This window comes from Pempheris klunzingeri, chromosome 1 (genome assembly GCF_042242105.1).
Source record: "Pempheris klunzingeri isolate RE-2024b chromosome 1, fPemKlu1.hap1, whole genome shotgun sequence".
NCBI classification, from domain to species: domain Eukaryota; kingdom Metazoa; phylum Chordata; class Actinopteri; order Acropomatiformes; family Pempheridae; genus Pempheris; species Pempheris klunzingeri.
Genome location: NC_092012.1, coordinates 18352263 through 18368911, shown reverse-complemented (window position 1 = coordinate 18368911; position 16649 = coordinate 18352263). Strand labels below are relative to the sequence as shown.

Sequence of the window (16649 nt, the reverse complement as noted above, 5' to 3'; positions counted from 1 at the left end):
CAGCATAATCCTCGTGCATCTCGTCTTTGCTTCTGCTCACTCTCAGCCATTAGCAGTTCCACAGAGACGCGCCTTTATTTGCTACTCACGCAATGCTGCTCCTACAGTGATGCATAGCTACAGCCAACTCGCTGTAAGCCCCACGTGACAGGGCCTTGTCAGTTATAAAACTGCTAAATTAATCTAGACACGACACATTTATGATTGCAACCTGCAAACTTTTTTTACAAACCTCAAAATAATGAACCAGATTAAACAAGATAATTAAACCACTTCTTAAAATAAAATTTTAAATAAATATCAGCTTTATTCAAAAATGACTGAAAACAAAGGACGGTATAAACAAAGTGAATGAGTCAGTCTGAGTCACTCTGAGTTTTAATGATCCGTCTGGTTGGGCTTTCACTGAGGGTCCCAAAACTATGCAGCGGCCAGAGCTGTATAGGACAAAGGTTACGGAGAAACAATGGGTTAAAAGAGAGATAAGAATCACATAATAGAACAAATAAAGACTTCCAACCATTATACAACACCAGATCTCACTTCTTGGACACATTTGCTAATACGGCTTTTAACGATGTGTTTGACTTCATAGAAGATCTTGTTATTTCATCAGCTGTCGTAATAGGGCCTCCAGTGGAGTGCCGCTGACCAATCAGATGGACAGAAGGTTGGCTGACCTGTTTCCAGGGTCGTGGTTGCTATGACATCCAGTGACATGACAACACAGCAGAATGGAAAGCTAGACAATATGTTGTCCAGGCTTTGGTCAATCAGACACACTTGCTTTGAACTTCCAACTGACTCACATCTCTTTGTTGAGCTGTGTTTAAAATGGTCATATTGGACTAATAAGAAAGCAAATGAAGGCAAGAAAAAACAAAAAAAACATCATAGATGGCTTGGCTGGAAGCTCAGCATCTACCACTGTTAGAACCCATACATGGGAGATTTTGCAAAGTAACACATTTCTTTTTTTTAAAGAAAATACATGCCAACATCGAGCACACCTCCCCTATTACCTTTAAGCAAACACGCCCTCGGATGAGGGCATAGGGAACTGGGCCATAGCTCCTTGAGTCAGTGGAATTCCTAAGGTTATCCCCTTCTAGCCATACGTGGCCTTTTGGAACCTAGAAACATCACCACAAACATGGAAAGAGGGCAAAAAATGATTAAGATGTAGACTGTTTTACCCTACAAGAAAGGAATCAAATAGAGAACAAAGCTCTGAAATTGCAACACTACTTAATCTTGACATGCAAAAGTGAGTTGACCTATAACGTAGTGAGAATCTACCTTAACCCCACCCCCTACCCCCAATGAGTCTCCAAAGCCATCCCTCCCTCCTTCCTCAGCCTATCTTAACGTCAACCTGCCTGTCCCTCTTTAACCCCGAACCGTCTTAGGAGAGGGGTCATGGGTAACGGGCAGGGTCGGGGGCAGGGGGGGGAGGGATTTAGAAGAACTTCAAACGGGGTCATTAGGCTGTTGGCTGAGATCTGCGCCCCTCTTACCCAGGGAGGGCAAAGCAAGAGAGGGGCCTGAGATAGCTGGGCAGAGAGAGAAAGAAAGAGGGAGAGCGAGAGAAAGAGAGAGAGAGAGAGAGAGAGGGAGAGAGAGAGAGAGAAAGAGGGCTAAGCTGCGGCTAGCAGCAGTGTCCAAGGGTCTCCACCGCGGTCCGACCTGCCAGTGGGGCGGTCATCCAAGCGGCCTCTAATTCACAGTGACACCAATTATGATTAATCTCATCACTTTAGGAGAGTAGGCTTGTCAAGGCCCTAATTAAGTGCGCTGTCCCCCCTATATGTGCAGACAGGATCAACAACACATTATATTGTCATAATGGGCATCACAATCCACGAGTCTATTTTTGTGTTGCCTAACTTTTTAACGGCAAAAGTCCTCTGGAGAAAGAGAATAACATGAATAAAGAAACTGAATATTTTCCACGCCGAGGTGACGTCACGTCTTTGCCTCTGCTCATATTCCTTATTCCTATCACCCGGCTCTCTGATTAGAGTCCTCAGTCCTACTGTGAGATGCTGCGTTTTGTTTCATATTCGATAATTGAGACAGATGATGTGACATAATCACGAGCCAGTGACATGTTGACCTAACATGAGGTAAACAACTCAGTGAATAACGATGACACAAATGAATATCATTAAAGGAGTCATCTGAGAACCATATGTCAGCATGCTGGATTCCCACCATTACACCTCATTAACATGGTAACATATGCTGGCTCCCAAGCACAGGAAAAAGAAACACCACCGTTTGTCATCTGCCAAACCAGAACCCCCCGTTTCTCGTCATCTTGTATTAAAAAAAGAGGAAAAAAAAGCATCATCTCTGTCGTGCTCATCCTGAAGACGCAGAGGTTTGATTACGGAATTTCAATCATCTGTCCAGATTTCTGTGAAACCACTGAACACGCAAACGGAATTTCTGGAAAAGGACGAAGCCTTTCACAGCAGCTCTTGACATCGCCTGAGTGAAATCCCAATGCAGGCCAATCAATCGGATCAACAGCAGCAAAGTAAGCACTTTGATTTGGAGTCCCATAAAACAAAGGAGCTGATAGAGAAACCCAAACCTGAGTAAAGGTAAAAGCACTCTTAGGATCAACCAGGCAGTATTACAGAAAAGTGAGAAAGTGAAGAGGTCTGAAACTTGACCTGCCGTACTGCGGCCAGCACGAGGATAAAAGCTTATGCATATCGCCTTGCAAGTCGCAGGTGTGTGAACAAGGAAAGAAAAAACATAGTAAGTCAAAGGCAAAACTCTCAATTAAAACTAGGTTGATGCAAAGCAGCGGTGTAACCAGATAATGCACCACCCTGCAGTTTCAAGCACCTGTAAATGGCCACAAAACCATGAGCATCAATGGATTTTTTGCATGGCCATAAATCTTTGTGTTTAGGACGTTTCTCTGTAGACAGGCTGGCGTGGAGATGTCATTTGTCATTTTAGCACACAAACAGTATCAACGTGCGATTTTTTGACAGTTGACCAGAAGAAACTGTCATCAACAGATGTTGTTTCCAGCCACGCACATTTTCAAAGATCCTGGCGGGCCCAACACAGAGTTGTAGCATTTAGATGTGGAGTCACTTTGAGCAGCTCTCTCTCTGGTGTGACGGATGGCGGAGATTGCGCCCGTCCTGCGGTTGTAAGGCTGGGTCGACGTGAGGCATTGTGTAGCTGTCAGAGACGTGTCGAGAAGCACTGAAACCGGAGCTCTCCACGCCGCGGAGGTGTGTTGTTTAACAGCCACACCATTACAGTGCTCATTATGTTAACATGACTGAGGTGGTGAATCATGTTCAGCTTAAATCCATACAGGCTTATAGAGTTCATCTTTCACCGTATCCCTCCATCTACGTTTACTGCAAAGAGCAGAATGTATGGGGACGTTTCATCTCTCTGTCACCCTCTCCTTGCTATAATATTAGGGATCAAGTGTCATTGTTTTGACACAATGGCTCAGACACAGAAATGATTCCTAAAAGGTGACAGGGCAATTAGTCTGCTGTTGGACCTGCCTGTCTGTCAGAACAAAAAAGGAGGTGATGACAGGGTCTAACAGCACCTTCCAAATTCTGTCTTTACAGTTCCTCCCATAATGCCTCACACCATCCTAATCGTACCACACATACATCCTCTAGGGGAAAGAAATCTCCCAGAGGGCACCCAAATATTTATGTGAACAGTGGGTATTTTCTCAGTTACCTAAACTGCTGTCACATACAGCCAGTGATTTTGCTCCGGGGAGTTAAAACATTAACATGGGACAGCATATATTAGGCAGCATGATATAAAAAAATAAACAAATAAATAAAAAAAGAATGCTTTGTGACAATCAGCTTTGTAATAAAGACTAGCGTGAAGGTTATTTCAAGCGTCTCACATGCTTTGTTTGTGAAGCTGACAACTGTAGCAGTTTTTAGAGTAGCCAAGTATTACAACTAGAAATGCAAAAAAATGTGTCTGTATTTTTCAAGATGTGGGCAACTAAACACAAGACACTGGCCCACTTGTTTATGCCTATAAATACAGTCTCGAAAGGGGGGAATTGTTCTACCGCGAAAATCATCAGTGCTCTCAGTATTTTTCCTCTCTTCGCCTCTCTATTCCTGCTGCATAATGAGCCGAACTCCTGTCATCCACCAGGAACCAAAGGAAATCCAGGTACTTTTTGTGTACTAGTGAACAAAGACTTTCCTGTCCTCATGCTCAAATATCACTTTAGCCAGAGTGAAAGAAAGAATTTGATCAGATAACACTACTAGAGCCGACGTTGATTGGCAAATTAAATACAATACCATATACAATCAGGTACTTTCCTCAAATGAAGCAGTTTTACATATATTTCAGAAGCATGTGGCACCAAACCAAAACGGTACAAGAAAAAAAAAAGACAATTCAGTTCATCAAATTAATCAACTAAAAATTTATCTGCAGCATTTTTGACAATTATGTAATTACGTAAAACTGCCCAACATGCTCCGTTTCCAGCTTTTCAAGTGTAAGTATTTGCTGTTTTCTTTGTTTTATATTACTGTAAACTGCACATCTTTAAGGTTTGGACTGTTAGTTGTGCATGTGCATGTTTATTGAATATGTGTTTGACATTTAATAGATGAAACAATCAATTACTCACAAAAACTAGAATAAAAATAAAAATCTGATTAGTTGATATTGACACGAATTGTTAATTGCAGCCCTAAAAACCATACTGAACTGTTTGATTCACCGCATGCATGAACACAGGCCCTTGCATTAAACAGTGTGCCGACACATGATGATGATGAATATGAACAGCAGTTAACATGGTGATTTTTTTTTTTTTTTTTTTTAAACCTAAAAGTTCATTTGACTCCAGTTGCTGCAGTACATGCAACTTGAACGTGTGATATGTTTGTCCAGGTATAATCTATGGTTGAAGAAACATCATCTATTCATTCGTTTAGGTAGCTGCTTAGATTTAAGAGGATTAAAGTGAAGGAGCATCCAAAATGAATGAACTTCATGGACAAACCAAAACAGAGCAGCTGTCTGGTTAGTGGCAAGTTTAAAATGACTCAAAGTGAATCACCTCTCACCACATCCTGGGATCGTGTATCACAGCGCACCTATTACAGGTTCAGTCCTCTGTATGTGGAGGTGAAGCTAGTAGAGGAGGAAAGCTCTTTATTCCCTTTTTGATTTGTTGAATGACACTTTAGGGTTAGGCCTTCATGCTATGTAGGGCTGAACCCATTCAACAGTCTGCCCACAGTCTATGAAATACACAATGAATTCAAAAACATGCAACATAAACGCAACCTTTGGTTCTCGGACGTATGCATGCGCACGCACACATACACACACACAAAAAACACACAAGAACACACACACACACACACACACACACACACACCTACGCCCACCCATCAGTCTGTCCATTCGGCTGGCACTAACTCTAACAGGCTTCAGAGAGATTGCAGGCCTGAGCTGTGGGCGTTGGGGAGAGTAGTAATAGAAAAGCAATGACAGTGGTTTCAGCAGCAGAACCCCCTGCTCACTCTCTGGTTTTATCACTGTTCTGAGGAAATATAGGTGTTGTCAAAAGCTGATATTTTGACCAATGACACAAAATGGACGTGTGCAGTCTAAGATGTAAACAACTATGATAGTATATAGACTGCGGCCCACACACAAAGACAACCAAAGACAAACTGAGAGATAGTTTTGCATTATGCATAGAGAAGCTATTTGTCATTTTAGGGTGAAGCAAACTATCAAGTGTTTTGCTGCAAATGCATTCTTTATTCATTGTCTATTTTACTGTATCTTTTTAACTGTTTTTCTTCCGAAGAGCTGTTGGAAGAGAAACAGTAAAAGTGCCACCAGGAACCTTACTTGGTAAAGCAGGTAATCACAGACATTTTGAACAAACATGTGCTGATATGATGTAAACATACTCACGTATTTGTGGGTCTTGAACAGATCTGACGGGGCGCTTGTGCAGACCTTGTCACCCTCCAATCCGATGACTCTTTTACAAATGTTCATATTAGGGTCATATGGACTCTTTGCGATTATTATATCGCCCCTGAAAATAAAACACAAGCACAATGCAGTGCATTCATTCACAGAAAATGCAAAATATTTTATATTTATCTATGTAATATATTTGTAGGAAGTCGCGGCCATCTTTTCCTTCACTTTTTAGAGAAGAAAGGGAAAAATGCCACAAGGCTTTGCAGTGAATCAAAACAAATTGTGTGTCATACATATTCCAACACTGGTTACTGTTTCCTCTTGCTGTCTACTGCAAATGCATCCGCTGACTATAACTCACTTTTCTATTTTACAAAGATGGCGACTCATCCGTTCAGAGAAGACAACGTCATGGTTGACAATTGTGGGCTCCATGGAGGGACCAGAACACTGAAGCAAAACAACAAAGAGACACAATTATGTATTATTTGTGTATAGATTAATCAATGGAAGGGTTCATTAATTCTGTAATCATAATAATACACACCACCACAACTTCTCCAATGTATTCGAAGGCACAATGTGCAATGCAGCCATACTGGACTGTGTAACCCACGAACCCCAGGGTCTTCACCAGCACACGACGGAACATCTCCACCTGCAGCACAAAACACAAGCATAGATTATGGCACAACGTCAGTGTACAAAATTATCACATGCTCTATACACACAGCGGTGAGGAAATGATTCTGCTTCACGGGATTTATAAAAAGAAAAACTGTTTGGGGTTTAATTTTTAAAGGTGTGGACAAGGTTGTTACAGTTGGCCTACTACTAAGATGGCACATTCCCTGGTGTTTCATTCTCAGAGGCTGAGTGGCCAGTTCACAGCAGAAAACTGCCCTGAACTTTGATCCTGTGTAGGATAGACCAATCAACACCTTGCACTCAGGTGATGGACAAACACTGAAGCTGTGACACATCCAGCTGAGCAGCTCTGCAGTGTCTGCGGCCAGTCTCCAGACACTGTGCTGCCTCCACTACCACCACAATCATTAGAGCAGTTATCAACTTCTGTCAGCACCATAGAAACACAAAGACACCCCCGGCACCCAGCCACCCACCCATCCATCCATCGGCCCTGCAAACACTGTGTCACACAAACACACATAAGGACTATCCATGTGTCTTCTAAGCAAACAACCCAACCACACTCAGGTTATTGACTTTTACTCAAGCTGCAACCTGTTGGATGGACAGAAGAAAGTAAGTCAATCTTTACACAATGTCATGCAGTGTGTGTACGTAGGCTCACCTGCACGCACGCACGCACGCACACGCACACACACACACACGCGTGCATACACACAAACAGACTGAAGCTATATGTTTAGAGAATAATAGATACAGCTTGGCTTAGAGGTTAGTCTGCACTTCAAACATTTTTAGCTCAGGCCGCCGTCCTGCCAGTCCACCACAGGGTAAAGAAATCTTTTTCTCCATCTCCCCTATTCCTTCTGTCTCTTTCTCTCTTTCTCTCTCCACGTCTTCTCTCCCTCCCAGGGTATTATTAACCAAAGCAAGCAGAGCGGAAACCAAAGCCCCAAATCCTCAGAGCTCTGGGAATGACTTCCCAAAGATGGACACGGATTAGACCCCCCATTTCTCCCTTGCCCCACCACCTCCATCCCCCTTTCTCCCCAGGTCCCCAACAGACCGGGTGTCAGGTGGCTCTCCCAGCCCTGCCAAAGGTGTTACCCCTAATCCCATTACCCCCCTCCACTCTTCTCTCTCTCACACACAAACACACACACAATGCTCTCTCATTCATGCCAACTATATTCCACCTATTAAACCCTCTATCTATTCTTTCATCACTAGCATGGTTTGTCTCTTTGGCCTATTCATCATTGTCTCTGATCCAAAAAAGACCGACTCCATCCTTTTACCTCCTCGTGTGCTGCTGCTCCGCTCTTCCCTCTGTTCCCTGATCACCCCTGGCAACCCTCTGCTTTTTGCCACTAGTGTGAACGACAGCGCTCAAGCAGGTGAAGGGGGACATATATATACGCTCGGAACAGGGCCCAAATGAGGTGCCCCTTTCCAGTCAGAGCCTGCTCTGGTCTCTTGTTCTCTTCCACAGGAACTATAGACCCAGTCCCCCCACAGCTGGTACAATAACACCTCTGGCCCTATAATGCCTCTGTTGGGAAGCAAGTGGTCTAAAGGTTAATGTGAATCTCAGGTCTGAACTAAGGCGACATGCTCAGCTCTATTTGTCTTGCTCTCAGCTTCCTCCGCCGGCATCTCTGTCATTGTGGTACTGTAATGCACTCTCAGACATGATCTCACATGTGCTCTTCCTTCTGCTAGGCTGGGGATCAGGAATCTTTTGCTAACACTCATTCGCAAAGCACAGTGGACAGCCTCCCTTACAGCTGCCCTCATATCTCTGTTTCAGCTACCCCCTCCATTCCAGTGTGCATTCATCATAGGTAGGGATTAAGGGACTTTGCATAACAAGATCACACAGCCAGTGACTGATATCAAGAGAGTCCATATGCAGCCGCCTGGTTTTCTGAGGCACCCTCTGTCATTGATAGTGTGTGCTTGTGTGTGTGTGCATGTGGTGTGAATGTGCACAGACAATAGCATTACCTATGTGTTTCATGGAAAGTGTGTATATGAGCTGCAGTGACTCTTTTGGGAGTCAGATTAAGGTGGACATCCGCAGAGACCTCTGATTGAATCTCTATTACCTCTAATTCCCCTGAGCAAAGAGTCAACCCACACTATCTCTTGTCCCTTTACCCACTGCTTGTGTGTGTTGGGGACTGCCAACATTAATTGAATGCTGTATTACAGCTGTAAATTAACATAAAGTCTCTCTGTTAATCCAGGATTACACGCCAAACATGTTCATGAGAAAACAAAGAAAGTCAGCGCAGCCATCTCGGCAGAACCATCTGTGGCCACCGGCCTCCCGTGGTCACAGCACAGCGCTACAGTGGGGAAACAAGGGGGATCCCAAATGAATAGCTGCCGATGGAAACACCTTATTGTGTGTTTAACTCTGTGTTCCTCTTACTGCGGGAGGCCCATTCACTCAGAGCAGAGGGACCCCAAGGAGGTGACAAAAACACCAAAATACTTTTCTCAATACCAAATATGAGTGCCGCAGTAGTGCCCATCACTGTGTCCAGCCAGTTGTTAGGAGCATTTTGGACGTACAATTTGAGACAATGCAAAAATAAAACTGTGAACGAGGTGTATTTCATCTGCACTGACATGAATAAAGAGGCTTCCTGAACGTTATTATGACAAACAGATCCAAAGACACATCCACAGCAAAATGGAAAGAGTCTCTGAAAAGTTGATAAGCATTGAACAAGTTGTTACTGTTTTTTCATATCATGTGAAAGACAATGAAATGACCGTGGCAATATTATAATGCATTAACACATGTGATTTCTTAAATATACTATATATTTAAGGTATTTACTATATGTACATATATGTGTGTGTGTGTCTGTGTTGAAAAAATGTTCCGTTTCAAAACAGCAGCAAAAATGTTGCTGTTGAAGTTACCCTGCCACTTCTGCTGCACTTATCATTTAAATACTTTAGTGGAAACTCAGCTAATGCAGGAACACCAAGTACGGAAATGTTTTATTAAAAATGAAGATGATATCAGCATATCAAAACTAATACATAATCAAACACACATTATTGAAGCCATAAGGAAATATTCAGGAATAGGGAATTACTGCTACGTCTCAAGAGATTTGAACCTGCCATTGGCTGAATAGAGTTAATTGATATACATGGCCAGTCTATTAGAACCACAAAGAGAATCTAAATCCAAACAGTGCATAAGAGCCTTGCAGTAGACTCCTTACACAACTAAATTAGGAAAACATGGGCTGAGGAGAGCTGGGCAACAGGGGGGCTAAGAGGCTTACAAGGCCCTTGTCAGATATTCTTCTTCTCCCTGAGGATCCCAGATGGAAGGGAGTCTGGAGGAGTGGGCAGCACCGGAGAGGGGGACGAATCCCACCTCTGATGTCTTCCTCTGGGCAGCAGAAGGCAGAGGAGGGTGGGGCATTAGTCCTGTTGCGCAGAGCTTGATTTGATCTTAATGTGAGCTATATAAAGGAGGAGGTTCGTCAACCAGGGGGGTCTGTTTCAACTATCAGTCCAATCAGAGATAATCCTGCTGATTTAGACGCAGGCACCTGGCTGGACGGAGAGTGACAGATGTAGAAGTCCCAGTCAAAGAGTACTATGTCTAGTCCCCATCTCTTCTAGGTCTGCCTTCTATCAGAGCCCTAATTGAAGTGACTGATCTCCATATTGCTCTTTTCATTGTTGCTAACGGCAACACAGCCGTGAAGCAGCTGAGCGAGGTTACTATTTGAGGAGCTGAGGGTTTAAACCTACAATCAATGGGTCAGCCAGAGCAAATAATAGCCAAGTGATATGAATACAACTGCTATGAATTGAAAGGAAGTGTGGGTTGACAGAGTCCCCAGCCAATTACATAGAATGGAAAAATCAGCCACTAAGCCTTATTGTATTGACCACAAGTGAATGCGTGGTGGTGGCCTGGTGCCGAGAGAATTGAGAGATCTTATCGGGCGTTGTATCAGATTCTCAAAGGAGTTTGTGTTTTGCACTGACCGGCTCACGACAAAGCCGGATATATTTTAACACTAGCTAATGACAGACACCTCAACCTACAAGCAAACCTGTGACTTTTAAGAATGTGATTTCCTTTCATTTTAAATGAGCATGTTTTATGTGTACATTCATTGTCTGTTTTTTTAGATCCTATAGGTCAAACTATATATGGCCGGCTGTATTTCACGTAACATCTGCACACAAAAAAATCTCAGGAAATAATATTGCTATTCAAAATATGGGATGTTGAATAAAAGGAAGAAAAATCAAATCATTAGACAAAATTAGCTGTGTGCAAAATCCATCCTACACTTATTGTACTCGTGCCCTTAGAATATTACTTTACTTTGAAGGCTAACAAAACAAATATGGTGCATGTTGATGATAATCTTGCATCCCCCGGACACAAGAAGTCTACTGCTTCTCGCAGCTCCACACTGATGATAGAATTAGACTGAAGAAACCAAAACAGTCAAACAGGAAATGTCTGACATGTTTTGACTGCTGCCATTATATAGCTCAATCAGATACACTAGGCTGATAAAACTGACAAAAACACAGCCGAAAAATACACACATGCACAGATGACATATTGGGAAAATTATGTTATTTTAGTACAATTAGGCTTCAGTGTTTACAATACTTAACACAAACTGAATTGTGTTACAGAGCCCAGAGGTTAAACTTAGATTTAACAGAATTGGAAATTATGGGGACTGGGACTGGCACTGTACACACACACACACACACACACACACACACACACACACACACACACACACACACACACACACACACACACACACACACACACACACACACACACACACACACACACACACACACACACACACACACACACACACACACACACACACACACACACACACACACACACAGAGTTCTCCCACTTCCTGCACGTTGCACTGCTGAAGCAGGCTCTACTCTGTCAGAGATGCAGGTCAGTCAGCGCATCTTATTTGTCTCATATAGGCTTTCTACAATGCCCAGTGTTGTCAGTCATGATATATTCCCTTGGTCTCCTGTCAGCACATATAAATCTCAACGGTGCTGTCAAAACAGCAGGACTGCCTCTGCTGTATCATTTGTAAAGTGAGCAGTTGGGCTATTGCTTCCTCTGTAGCCTTACAGTATCGTGTGATCTTGTGTTGCCTCTGGCCTCTCTCTGCTACACAAAGCTTTTTTACAGCTGTCTTAAGGATTACACTGATCCCTCATCAGTCATCCAGTATTAATAGTGGACATTATACAGAAGGAAAAAAAATGGCCTTTATCCCGCCAGCAGATCTGAGAGAACATTAAGAGTTCTTCAGATAAGTGAAAGAGGTTTCCATCATCAATTGGCCTTTCTCACGACAGACATTTTGACTTGTCATACTAGGAAAGCCACAGATGTTGCTGGATGTGCGACAGAAAGCCAGCATGCCCAATACCAGGACCCTGTAACCAAAGCAGCTTAACTGAATTTATCCATCAAAATTGTATCTATTTACACCTGTGCTTTTCCAACTGTGAAACTATGAGCTTCTGAGCAGAGAGCTGCATTACATTCTACATTTTAGTGCTGAATCTCCCTTACATGTAGGAGTTCAAAGTACTTTAGTTTTTGTTGAAGTTTTAGACTTCAGCATACAGAGAAGCAGGCACAATGTGCTCAAATAACTTACAAGAGTGTATTGTGGACCACTCTGAGTCAAAATCATGTCAGGCATTATATAAAAGATTATTACTGCACTTTTTTTTTTACAGTTGCAAAATGTTGAGTATTTTTGTATATGTATGTATTTTGTATGTTACAATAGAAAATTCCTCAAAATGGAACAGATATGTAATATACATTTTTCCCTATTTTACCTTACCACTAAATAAGAAATAACTATTACTACTGTGTTTCAGGAAAAAAAAAAAAAGTGTTACCAGTAATATGAATATCAGTTTAAAAATGAAGATGGCAGCAGATTATTACTAATCTGAATTGGTGAAGAGCAGAAATGAGCCGTGTTGGCGTTATTATCAACTTTTTGCATAGTACCCATTACCCTCTGATGCAACACTCACAACTCTAAAACTGAGCCATTCAGAAAAAGCCGGTGCTCATCACGTCTACAGCAGGAACACAGTACTTACACTGACTTCCTACTGTGTGTTTGAAGTTCTTTGAGCCTTCCTCCCCCCACCTTTACACCTGCTGAGGCCTCCAAGCTGAATGTGATTCAGGAGGTGATGCACACGTTTACATGCATATGAAGCTGCCCTGTATTATGATGCACTTGTACAAATGCGGTTGATGATCGGTCTATTACATTATACTACATAAGACCTACCATGACCTAAGGATGTAAGTGAGTAGACTGACAGACGAATTTAGGCCAAGCCCTGACGGGGAACTGGATAGAACCAAGTGGAATAGAATAGAATAGATGAATGCAGCTATTGTGATACTCTGTCTCACAGCACAGCACTTTATATACTGACACACAGCAGCTAACATCACATTATGCTCCTTTATGCTGCGTTTGTCATTAATACACTGGCTCCAATACTTTTCATCATCTTCGGCAGTTGAAAAAGTAATGTGTTATATGACAGTGAGTTACCGTTTTGTGTTGTGTTGAATGAAACATATTTAATATATGCAGGTACTGTGAGTAATGAAATAGTCCACTTTCTAGCACTAGAGACTGTCATATATACAGATATGAATGATTATGCTCCTTGTCACGAATCAGTTTTCGAAAATTCAGGCGATACATTAGGAATTTAAGCAATTTAGTGTAAAGTTCGAGTGATTCCTGATGACTGACCCTGATTTGTAATGTTAAGCAATGGCCCAACAAGGTCATAGCGACACGAAGCCAGTGGTTATGTGACCTTTAAAAGCGTAAGAATAGCTTCTGGCCACTGCGGACAACACATAAAGTCAGTTTATGTAAACAGGGTGTAGCTTTAACAAGTAACTTCTGTTACTGAACAGAGGTTTACTCACCTATTGACTGAATGATTGAACGCTCCGGCCATGCACTCACCATAACAAATTGAACTTCCCCTTTGATAGCGTCCTCAATCGGCCCTGTAACAATCGCCGCTCTCATTGGTCGACCGCGAGCAAAGTCTTCTTTGATTGGACGACACGCTCCAAAACATTCACAGGCGTCACCACGTTACAAACAGTATGGCAGCTCCCATGAGTAGTGTGGGTAAACCTTTAGCTGAACGTCAACCGTTCAATACTACGAGTTTTCAGAAGAAAACAAGGAGCAAGTTAATCTCCATACCTGGTACCAGACCCTCGGTTCAAAATGGACAACTTTTAGTTTCCACCGGTGTCACGTCGCTCGACTATCTGCTCGGTCAGTGCGCTGTTAAGATGTAACGTTACCGCTAGCTGCACATGCTAACAGTGTTTCTCAATGCAACGTTAGCTAAACACACTGAAGTTAGTGAGAAGATATTCATGTAATGTATTTATCAAATGGGTCACATATGAGCTTTGTCACTGAGCAGTTGTGTTACTGTCAGACACAAGCTAAAAGTGTCAGAATACGGTAGCATAAAGGATACTACACAGATCTCTGGCTCATTTAGTCTGAACTTTATCTCTTAACATAATCCTGCATTAAATTGCCCGTGACCCACTGACACGTATTTGTTTTAAGTTGTGTCTTTAAAGCTGTTTCTCCTTAAGCTAATGCCGGAAATGAATGTTAGCACTGTCAAGTGTCTGATTTAAGCCACCAAGGACCAACATAGTCCAGCAAAACGTTGATATCCCTGTTAAATCTTAATACATTTTCACTTAACAGCTGTCACACCAAAAACCAAAATGTCTAAATAGAACTGGCATGTCATGTTTCAATTTGAGGGATGCCAAATTAATCCAACTCATATCAAATAACACCTTCTTCAGGTTGTTAGTACATGAGATTGAATATTCATAGCATAAATGGGAACTTGTTATGAAATATGTAGTCATAGAATAATGACAGAAAAAGTGATATTGCACTGCACTGATAAAGTCTGACTTTGAGGAGTTTGTAAATACAGCGCTGTACATTTAGTGTGGTGTATATCCTCATGTGGTTGTTTCTAAACCATTATAATATGAAGAAACAGAATGCAGTGAATGTCTTTGACATCAGGTAAAATAATATTACCGCTATTCTTGTCTTTGTTTATGTTTGGCTATATGTTAAGGCAATAAATAATATCAGCATACTATAGCTTTCAAACTTAAGTAGAGACATAAAGAGATGCATGTAAAATATATTGTCCATGTGTTGATAATTGCTACTACGTTTTTTTATGTACTGTGTTGTAACTAACCAGAATTTGAGGGCATGGCAACAGCTGAGATGTGATATCTAAACATATTAAGACCTTTTTAGTCTCAGATTACCGACCATAGAGTCCCTGCATCGGCACACAGGAGCAAGGCACGACCCAATAACATTGTGGGCTGAATGTCACATAAAAATTTACTTTTTCAATTCAATAAAGCAATCAAAAATCACCAAGGGCTGGCCTGAAATGCTTTTAGTTCAACAGTGGCCTGTAAAAAAAAAAAAAAAGTAATAATGTGAAATCAGATATCACAGAAGACATTTAGACACAGTAGCAAAAGCAGGTGTGTAAATAAGTGAATGATGGCTGATTTCCATTTAGCTGCTTCAATTTCAGGGTCTTACTAATAAGCACATTGTCACACTGTTATGACTAGGACACATGTATAGAACGGGGCTGTCATTACTGTTATTAGTAAAACCTGTGATTTTACTACTGTGGTAAGTCTAAGTGCCTGCTGGGAAAAAGACAGATTTTCCTATAAAATGAGTACACAGCTGTGGGATTTGAAGGGAAAGTGAATGGAGCAGTAGGCTCCCAGTGGATCACATTAATTAAGACAGTGTGTGTAATATGTGATTGATATTATTCTTTTTTTAAACTAATATTATTGTCCTTTTTTTCATGAACAGGTGGTGGGTTAGCAGTTGGAACAGTACTTCTCATAGGTGAGCCTCCCACTTGTCAAATTGAACACTGTTTTTAAGGTCCCATTAAATGGAATGATTACTTCCTGCATGTGATGTATTTCCTGTTGAGACGTGCTGTTTTGGTAGGACTGTAAGTTCAAAACAATCGGCTATCACTTACGGTATTGTGACCAGACAGAACAGCCCAAAAAGCAGGATGTGTTTAACCATCTGAGATGAGTTTATTGGTTGAACTTGCACTTTGAAGATGGGCTAGTTCCCAGGAAGTCTAAATACACATTTCAATTGATACATAATAGCATCTGCTAGTAGGCACTATAACTATATCAGCTGGTGAGTCATTATGTTGATACGTTCTTGAATTGTTGTAAGACACCAACGTTTTAAGTTATAGCTATTTAGAAATGGGATTAACTTTGAGCAAATAATACACATCAGGATGCACAGTGTTTTAATACCTGTAGCCATGGACTGAATGTTTTAAGTAACGAACTACTGTTACAACAGAAGATGCCTCGGTTGACGTCAGCGCATTGGTCTTCAGAAATAAATGTTATATGTAATATTAATTGAGATAAGATAAGCATTTATTGTTAATTCTGTTGCAGCAGAACAATAAGAGAGATAAGAACAGATAAATAGGCAGAAAATAACAAAAACAGAAAATTTAAAAAAAAAAGAAGTTTATAACACTAGAATAAGAAATTCAAATTAAAAAAAATAGAAACCGTCCAAATGCCAGGAAGTTGCATATGTGCATGTGCTTTTTCTGTTATTTCCTGTAGCATTATCTAATAGCTTTTTGGCAGCTCTTTGCAATTCAGTAATGCAGTCAGCATACTATTCATATATTTATGTGTAGGCCAAAACGTAATGTATTCCCAAAACTGAATTTAGTAGCATTTTTAGCATGCCACAGCTAATGACACCGTCTGTCTGTTCTCAGGCTCTTTGTGGTTTGTGTGTCAG

The 16649-nt window shown here is 41.5% G+C and overlaps 2 protein-coding genes across 2 annotated transcripts in view; one reads left to right on the top strand and one right to left on the bottom strand.

The window, feature by feature from the left end:
• Positions 1-303: 303 nt before the first annotated feature.
• On the bottom strand, positions 304-13730 carry immp1l (inner mitochondrial membrane peptidase subunit 1). The gene is made up of 6 exons (XM_070834032.1): positions 13676-13730; positions 6536-6646; positions 6350-6438; positions 5974-6100; positions 1023-1133; positions 304-437 (listed from the first exon to the last, which is right to left on the bottom strand). Exons 2-6 carry the CDS (start codon positions 6638-6640, stop codon positions 357-359), a joined length of 513 nt encoding a protein of 170 aa, XP_070690133.1. The 5' UTR covers positions 6641-6646; positions 13676-13730; the 3' UTR covers positions 304-356.
• Positions 13731-13861: 131 nt separating this feature from the next.
• The window catches only part of elp4 (elongator acetyltransferase complex subunit 4), a 55243-nt gene continuing 52455 nt past the window's right edge, over positions 13862-16649 (top strand). Inside the window, exons 1-2 of the mRNA XM_070832775.1 lie at positions 13862-14039; positions 15663-15698. Of these exons, the coding sequence (XP_070688876.1) occupies positions 13862-14039; positions 15663-15698 (214 nt within the window). The remainder of the gene's footprint in view (positions 14040-15662; positions 15699-16649) is intronic.